The following is a 9,169-nucleotide window of genomic DNA, read 5'->3' on the forward strand; positions in this document are numbered from 1 at the left end:
AAAAGCAGTTTTATGAGTCAGCACAAATTCATCAGCTATCACAGCTGCTTCTTTCAAAGTGGAAACCTTCTGTTCATTAAGGTGTACAACAATGTGTTCTGGCAGGCCATTTTTGAACTCTTCCAGCAGTATCAGGTCACGTAAGGAGTTGTAGTCAGGAACTTTACTCGCTGTTATCCATTTATCAAAAAGAGTAGCTTTTTCACGAGCAAACTCTACAAAAGTCTGATTTGCTGTTCTTTTGTGATTGCAAAAGCGTTGCCTATACGCTTCGGGAACAAGTTCATAAGCAGCAAGGATCGCAGACTTCACTACATCATATTTCAAACTTTCTTCCAAAGATAAAGCAGAACAGACTTCTTGTGCTTTGCCTACCAATTTGCAATGAAGAAGCAATGGCCAAACTTCTCTCAGCCAGTGCAATTGTCACGGTCTGCAGAGACAGTCCGTGCGGTGGTGTGTGTAATGGACCCAGGTGCGTACACAAGTGAGTAGACGGGAGTGAACTTAACAAAAAGCGAGCCTTTATTATGGCTGGAGACAAGGTGTACAAACAAAGCAAGGATAGCGTGGCTAGGCTATAACTAAACTGGGAAAACTAATACTGTGACAAACTAAGGAAACTCAGAGACTATGATGTTCGCTGCAACGACTGACCGGGAAAACATGGAGGTGAGAACACAGACGACGCGACACAGACTACATGAAACACAGAGACTAAATACACAAGAGGGATGATCAGGGGAAGTGGCCACACATGGGAACACAGCTGACACAGATAAACATAACAAGACATGGCAGGAGTAAACAACACTGACGGGAGACTGTCAAAGTAAAACAGGAAGTACACAGAGGTGCAAACAGGAGGAGAGAGAGAGCACGGGCATAGTGGGCTGGGGAAACATGGAATGAAACACGAGGGGAGATGAGGGCTCACAGATACATAGAGGGGCACACAGGGGATAAAAGTCACAAGGGGAAGTCAAATAAGGAACAACATAACAGGACAACTCAGGAAACATGACCTAAATAAGGAACGGAATACAAAAATACAAGAAACTAAGAATACTGGGCCCACATGGCCCAGGACCATGACAGCAATGAGGCAGCAACACGTTCAAACACATTGAAATATGTATCAACTTCTGATTCACGAAATGGAGGTACCAACACAATGTTTTTACTCACATTAAAACCACCTGGGTTTACATGGGAGGGGGTAGTTTCACCAACAGATGAATTTGCAGAACTAGGTTGAGTAGTAGTGCTACTTGAAGTCTGTGCCTGGAACTCCAACTGACGCAGTCTGACCTCCCTTTCAGTCTGCAACTCCAGCTCCAACCTTTTCAGCTTTAACACCTTTTCTGTCTCTGCTTCCAACTCCAACCTGCGAAGTTCCAACTCTGCCTGACGAGCTTGGGCTTTATCCTGAGCCTCCAATTGTAATTTAGCCAAACGTACCTTGAGTAATACTTCTCGTCTTGAAAGATGGAGTAGCAAAAGAAGGTGAGCCATTAGTGCTTAAATTTTCCACCGTTTGTTGCTCCACAGCAGCAGGGTTTTGCCCTTCTTCCTTTAACACAGCAGGCTTCACTCCTTCATTAGGGGTCCTGTCAAGAGGAACTGGCAAACGAGGTGATTTAGAAACAGGAAGCAGGCCTTCTTCCACAAGTTTGTTTGAAACAGCAGTTTTCACGTCCTCTTGCACCAATTGCCTAGATACATTTAACTCAAAGTGTGCTGCTATAGCAAACAAATCATGTTTTCTACACACATTTAGCTCCTCCCAAGAAGGACTACTCAAAAATGGACTCAAATTGAAAACACCATACTAACTACCTCTGCCAAATACACCAGCAGAAACAAACAACTCCAAACCTTCACCATCTAAAAATGGATTAAACAGGATATACTCCCGGATGAGCCCCCAATTTATGTTACGTCCCCTGGCTAGTCTAGGGGGTTGAAGGGACGAACATAAAGGTGGATAGAGAAGGAGGAGCCAAGATGGTAATTTTAGAAGGTTTATTTAATGCTGGTGATGGGATTTGGGTTCAGACTGAGGTATAACGTCAGGGAGAGCCAAGGCCAACATAACAAACAAAACATCCCTGATGTAGAAATAAAAGAAACTTACCTAACTCCAAAGAAACAAAATATACAACCTACAACCATAATCTACCTAACAACACATAAACAGGAGAAAACAGGGTGTCAAAACAAAAGGCAGCTTTCCCCTACAAGCAGTCTGAACATGAAAACATCCTCCCGGGGGATGTAACATGCATATTAGAGCTCTACCACATGTATAGCATGTATAAAAATCAGAAAATGCATCACCCACAATTTGTATCCGGAAGGTCCCTCTTCCCCATACATTTATACCCACATCGAGAAGTAAATCCTTTATTAAAGCATAAAGCATGTTGTAAAAGCATGTTGTAAAATTGATATATTTTCCTATATCAAAACAGAAGTTTTGGAGTATTGTTACACCTCTAGTTTTCACACCTAAACAGGTAAGCAGATTATTGGGGTGAGAAAATACCCAGTGAAATAAAAGCTTTCCAAAAACTCTTACAATTAACAACACATAATTTAAAAAAAGAAGAAAGAAAAACAGACACAATCACAGTGAGAGAGAGAGAGAGAGAAGAGTTGATAGGGAAGTATTCTTTTTGGACAATACATTCAACTCACTCCACCACAGTTGTTGTTTAGTAAGAAAAACAAAGAAACCTGTTGGTGTTGCAAGCTTAAAATAGCTCTGAATTCCTCCTTTGGTGCTACCTTCCTGCATGCTTGGCAGTTATGGAATTAAATTCCAGTACAGCTCAGTTAGAAGCAACCTAAAGTGGTGACAGTGAAGCTCATACTTACGTGGACAAAAGTACTGAGCCTGCACCTACATACATCTACTCATGGATGTTTATCATTATCATTATTTTAATGGTTGTTACAGTTATTTGACATTTAGACTTTGTTGTGTGAAGTGGTTTCCAGTGACTGTGTGGGCAAATCCCGTGTTTCAGGTTTAGCTAGCAGTAGCAAGAATCCTGCAGGAAGTTCTCAGTACTTGTGATGAAATGTGCATCAGGTCATACAACTATATGTTACAGTAAAACAAAAAAGTAGAAATGAGCCAGTTGAGATCATTATTTTTAAACTGTAAAACCTACTGCTGATACAGCACACTGGAGTGATCACAGTGAATGTTGGGTCGTGTTGTTAGTGTTTTAATGTAATTTAATGGAAATTCCATTTCTGTTTCACAGTGCGCTGATGGCTTTGACCCTGTCACATGTGATCAGTGGTTTATGCTTATTATAAAGCACAACAAATACAGCAGGTGAACCTCACTAACATTTCAGTGTTCATCAGTGAAAAACTGAAACCGCTACAAATCACACAACTCCTGCAGGAATAGGACGAACACATTTTTTAGCATTGGGGAGACGGCATGCAATGACGATGTGTTCAAATATACTTTTGTTAACAATGCAAACATTTTATATCAATTAGATCCATTCAAACAGCATCATTTTTTCTCAGTAGAGAGTTTAGCAATAAAAGGCAAACCATCTCTTGGAGCATATTGAGATCTTTAGTGTATGTTTGGAGTCGCTGTTTTTCTGCAGATTGAAACAAATGAGATCTGTCACTGAAGGGATGTAGAGGTGGAAAAAGTAGGTGAGGTTTGCAAACACATTTGCAAGGAGTGGTGGCATAGAGTGAGTTGTAGGGTACAAAGAGGTCATCAGTTTGTTGTAGGGCTAACACAGACAGAGAGGCAACCATCTGCACTCACATTTACCCCTCAGGACAATTTAGAATCACCAATTAATAAACCCCCACTATATTCATATCGTTGGACTGTGGGAGGAAGCCAGAATGCCAGGAGAGAAACCATAAAGAACACACAAACATCCAGATGGTGGATTCAAACCCAAGACCCTCTTGCTGTGAGGCAACAACTCTAACCAACACGCCACCATGCTGCCCCACATTTCCTCTTCAGTAAACATAAATGTTTTTGTCAAAGTGTTCATCTGGGTACTGTTCTATATATTCTTCCACACCGCCACCTGCAGCGCCTTTGTCCCCGGCTTCCACGCCCCAGCCTGCAGCGCCTTTCTCTCCGGCTTCCACTCCGCAGCCTGCAGGGACATTCGCGTCTGGTCCAGCTTCAGAGCCTTCAGCTTCGCCTTCGCCCGGTCCAGCTTCAGCTTCAGCTTCGCCTGGCCTGGCCTCAACTTCAGCTTCAGATTCAGCTTCGCCTGGCCCGGCCTCTGCATCAGCTGCGTGGAGTGTGGAGCGGAAACAATGGGAACTGCTAATGTCGCAACAAAACACACACCAGTGTGACATTATTTCCCACACTGCTCATTTCACTCTGGGCGGCTCCAGTGAGGTATTTTTATATTTAAATGAAAACATTATGGAGAGTCGGAGATAAACATTTTGCATCTTTAGCATGAGTTTGGACCTTTAATGCGTAGTCTTGGGTGCTTCAATCTGTTCTCAAAATGTTCTCATGTGGTAGTCCATTCAATAATTGGCTGCACCTATTTTCATTGGAGGGTACTATCCTTAGCTAGTTAATCTTTTGGAGCAACAACAGGCTCCCAATACATATCGTTCTCTTTTTTCAACGCAGTAGATTAATGGTCACCATGGACTGAAGTTCACACTTTTTTAGTTTTGTTTTTTCCTCCCCAGTGTCCTGCACTCACCACCATGCTAGCCCTCTACAAGTTAGCCGCTGTGCTAATTACCCAAGGTCTTCCAATAATATACATGAGGCTGTTGTGCTTCGGCTGTGCGATGACTTTGTCATGAACTGCTATCAAAACACTTGGTATAGTTAAGGCATACTTGAAACTCATCCCTTGCTGTAATTGTTGTAGATATGTGATTTGATTTGAGATTTTCTGTAATCAAGACCAGTGTTGCAAGTTTAGCTAGCAATGGCAAGAAGTGGAGAAGAAGTCAGCTCCCGCAGATGGTTATCTTCAGGGTTCTAAGCATGTTCAAGACAGCAGCATTCACATAGCCATGTTGTGCAAGAAGATACAATAATTGTGACAAAGGTGGTGTGTCTTCTTGTTGTTGTCGTACCATCTATTGTTTAACATAACAGATGTCAAACCGACTTGAACATAAATGGAGGGAAAATAACAAAGACAATCCTGTTGGTGCATCCACCACTGGTGCTTATTGCACACAATGGCACAAAATAGGCAGAAATGTATAATTTATATGTTATTTAAAGTACTATATTCAGCCCTTAAAGCAGGCCAAAATGATCCAAAACAACACTTTTTGGACCAGATGTTTGCAAGTTGCTTCTAGCTAGCACTACAGAAGAGAAGCGAGCATAATGGGAGCAGTGCTTTATAAAATCCAGCATTTCTGACAGGTCAACAAATATTTGCAAACACACAAACTGTTTGTGTGCACTTTGTCACAAAAGTGTGTCTGCTAGCTAAAGGTACGGGTTACACATTTGAGGGAGGGAAAAAAAGTTAATAACTTCAGAGATAGAGAACGATGTGAGAAAGACAGGACAGGAGGGGAAGAACAGGTTATGTACGAACGTAAGGACTGCTCATAAATAGTACTCAGTAGTTCAATCTGTATTGAAAAATGTCTGTACTTTTGCCAGCTGTGTAGTACTTTGATTGATAGGTGAGGCTTACAGACCCACTCCTTCTTTATTGTGCATACACAGTCATGTCATATGAGGACGTGTGAAGACTGTATATTAAGCTGAGTAATTACAGCAGTTAATCTGGAACTGCAGATTTGAACTTCTGCAGTTCCAGAAATTTTCAAAACCTGTCTGTCTTAATATGAGAGTCACGAGATAGAGGGGTGTTACGTGAAGTTAATCTTTCATTCTTACTCAGTGGGAGTGTCTGACCTGTACTATATAGAGCTGTGTGTGATACAGCAGAGGGGAAAGTGTGAAAGGCATCACAGGAAGCTGCTGAATTTCTTCACTGCCTAAAGGTAAGTGATTAAAAGAAGTGAACTTATTTGTAAAGTGTTTTATGGTTTAGTTGTTGCTACTAAAATTGGACTTCAGTGTGTCACATTAAAGTTACAAACTCTGACCTTTTTAGTTCAGAAAGAAAAAAATCTGCAAAGTCATGTTGATTCTGTCTTCCAGATGTTGAGGATCAGTCTGTGTTTGTCATTCGGTGTGTTTCTGTGGGGATATGCTTCATGCTATATAATATGTCCTGATGGGAGTACTTGTCCAGACACCACAACCTGCTGCAAGGCTTATATTGGATATGGCTGCTGCTCATATCCAAATGTAAGTCAGAAACTTTCTGCCAGTGCAGTAACTTGATTGTTGGTTGTTAAAAAGCTCTGCTCGTCTTACTTACTTTGCAGGCCATGTGCTGCGCCGACCTGCTCCACTGCTGCCCGTCAGGATATCGCTGTAACCTGGTTACCATGACTTGTGAGAAATTAGACCAGCCGTGGCTGACCATACCCATGGTGAAGAAGGAAGCTGCAGAGAAACCAGCCCCCCCTGAACTGCCTGGAACTCCACTCCAGGAGCTTAAAGAGAGCCACGTCCCAGATCAAATAAAGAAATCAGTGGTCTACTGTGACAGTTACACCTACTGTCCTGATGGCACTACTTGCTGCAGACACCCACAAGGAGGCTGGACCTGTTGTCCCTACTCTCCTGTGAGTCAGCCTAAACACTCTTGTGCAATAAGACACATGATTTTAATAAAATTCCCTTTATCTTCCACTGACATGAAGCAAGTTTGCAGCTATGATAATTATTCTTTTGAGAGACTAAAAGTGTTTCTTGCAGGGCAAATGTTGTCTGGATGGCTACCACTGCTGTCCAATTGGATTTGACTGTGACCGAACCTACCAGCACTGTGTGAGGGAAAAACTCACATATCCTTTCCTCCGCAAGCCAGCACTACCTTCAGGACCTGCGTCCTTCATCCCAACTTCAGAGGACAAAGAAAACTAGAAGAAGGTAGGAAACACCACATTCTAACCACCTTCACATGTGGAGAACATCCTGGGATAATTTCACTGCATGACTCACTGTTCAGATCAATTTTAAAGGCTACAGACCTTTTTTTGTTTACTGGTGTTTTATCAAGTCATGTGATACCAATGCATACCTGAGCACCAACCAGGATTTAAGCTAAATGTCGTGATAGTCGTGGGCTTGGTCACTGATGTTGACATACTGTCACATGATGAACCCTGTGGTGATGATATCACAGAGAGTTATTACTGACTCATTGGCTTTCTTCAGCTCTGAGTATTTTTTCTTCATAGTTTTGCAGCCTTGAAAGATTTTAATAAATCCGAAGTACACTGGCTTCAAACATGCAAAGAGCATGTAGCAGCTAAATAACCACAAATCTCCCACAGAGAAATTAATATTTTGTGTTGATTCCAGTTCAGTGTCAGCAGTAGAGCTTATTTCTGCTGCCCCTTAGTGATCAAATGAGGCAGAGAGTTACAAGCTGGCTCGATCGTAGAGCAGCAAAAATTGCTTTTTGCAGCCCGCCAGGTTTAAGTTTCTCCTTCTCTAAACATCCCACACTGTGATCTGAAGGGGCAACTTAAATAGATGCTGTTTTAGAGTACACAAAACATTCTGACCAAAATATTTTGTTCTAACTGAACAATTTGTAATCATTTCAGGGACACAGGAAGCAGATTTTCAGCTGCTGTGACTATAGATGTACCTGCAACCCCTCTTGCGTTATGGTAACACATGCTGAGATGGCTTTAAAGTCCACTGTGATAGATTTTTTTGGTTATTTTTGTTAAAAATTGCCCTAAAATTCTTTTTGCCATGCTGAAGAATAGTACACAGGTGTAAAAAATTGTGAAAATTAAATCTTATACTTTCAAATGAACATTTAATTTCTTTTTGTTTTAATTTGTCAGAAGGTTCAATAAATCCTCCACTTTCAGAAAATTTTAATTTTCTGGCAATTATTTCATGGATGAAGCTTTACAGGCTTAAGCTAATGTTACTGCATATTTTATAATGGAGAGTCACCAATTATTGCTTTAGTAATGGAAATGTGGTTTTTATCTATTCCATTGTCTTATATTGCCCCTGTGACTGAGTGTCAGTGAGTATAGACCAGCATGTTGAATTTAAGGTAGTAAGGTGAAAGGCTTCTGATTTGTTTTATGGTTTCTTCCTTCCTTTGTGTACTTTTCACACTTAACCAATAAAAATAACATCTTCTTCCAAACTGGGTCATGGAGTCATTCATTTATCTTCTTTTCACATCACAGTCTGAGTGCCCATGAACACCACAGCCTGCTCTACACCAGTCCAACATAATGAATTACAACTTTATCGCAATACTTCATTAAGATAAGACTTTGAAGTTGATGAACAAACTGAAAAAACAAACAAAACAAACCCTTGTTGGTCTTGCCAGCCTAAAAAGCTTCCAAACTGCAGATCCATTACTGTTAACTTATTCCATGTTTTGGTCACTCTTTTGGAAACGGGCTGTTTGCTGCTGACACCTAGTGTTGAAAACACAGAACAACATCACAGCAAATGGAATAAATCTGTCCCCCATTTGCAACATAGATATTTGAGTTGGAGCAAATATTTATCTTAGATTCCTCACGTGGTCAGAAACTACGAGTGGAGCCTGGTGTTGCTAGACAGGTTATCCACATGAACATGCATATCATGAGGAGGGTTTGGAATAAACCCCAGAATACTCAACAACGGCACCATTGAGAGGCTGTATCACAACCTGGTATAGCACTTGTAATGCTCTGGACCACAAAGCTGTGTGGAGGATGGCCAGATATGCACATTGTATCACCAAGTCTGAACTGCCAGCCATCCAGGACCTCTACAGACAGCACTGTAGGAGGACAGCCCAGAGGATCCTCTTTAATCCAGCCACACACTCTTCAAGCTCCTGTAGTCAGGTAGGAGTGTACATGAGCATCCACACCTGCACCAGCAGATTCAGGGATAGCTTTTACACAAAAGCCATCAGGCTACTGAACTGCTGAAATATCAGAATGTTTACAGACAGGTTGTTTACAGCTTGCTTCTGCTGACCCTTAGTGGCCATTTGAAGGATGGATGGATGGAAGGATGGATAGATGGGTAAGACCCGCCCTCTTCTCA

The 9,169-nt window shown here is 41.6% G+C and overlaps 1 protein-coding gene across 2 annotated transcripts; it reads left to right on the top strand.

Moving 5' to 3' along the window:
* Positions 1 to 3,095: 3,095 nt before the first annotated feature.
* Positions 3,096 to 8,201, top strand: LOC308384131 (progranulin-like). Of its 2 annotated transcripts, XM_080862501.1 has the most exons (6): positions 3,096 to 4,411; positions 5,910 to 6,012; positions 6,173 to 6,322; positions 6,403 to 6,705; positions 6,839 to 7,012; positions 7,696 to 8,201. In XM_080862501.1, exons 3-5 carry the CDS (start codon positions 6,173 to 6,175, stop codon positions 7,004 to 7,006), a joined length of 621 nt encoding a protein of 206 aa, XP_080718627.1. In that variant the 5' UTR covers positions 3,096 to 4,411; positions 5,910 to 6,012; the 3' UTR covers positions 7,007 to 7,012; positions 7,696 to 8,201. The 2 variants fall into 2 exon arrangements, with proteins under 2 accessions (XP_080718627.1, XP_080718626.1); XM_080862500.1 differs by lacking the exon at positions 3,096 to 4,411 and having other exon boundaries at positions 5,765 to 6,012.
* The last annotated feature ends 968 nt before the right edge of the window (positions 8,202 to 9,169 follow it).

The sequence above is a fragment of the Rhamphochromis sp. 'chilingali' genome (assembly GCF_963969265.1).
Source record: "Rhamphochromis sp. 'chilingali' genome assembly, chromosome: 17".
NCBI classification, from domain to species: Eukaryota; Metazoa; Chordata; class Actinopteri; order Cichliformes; family Cichlidae; genus Rhamphochromis; species Rhamphochromis sp. 'chilingali'.

What these genes read in the sequence shown, in the direction of transcription:
- LOC308384131 (XM_080862501.1), top strand. Translation starts at nt 6,173, where the DNA reads ATGTTGAGGATCAGTCTGTGTTTGTCATTCGGTGTGTTTCTGTGGGGA. An exon ending in GCTGCTGCTCATATCCAAAT is followed by an intron (nt 6,323 to 6,402) that starts GTAAGTCAGAAA and finishes CTTACTTTGCAG; the next exon opens with GCCATGTGCTGCGCCGACCT. An exon ending in CCTGTTGTCCCTACTCTCCT is followed by an intron (nt 6,706 to 6,838) that starts GTGAGTCAGCCT and finishes TGTTTCTTGCAG; the next exon opens with GGCAAATGTTGTCTGGATGG.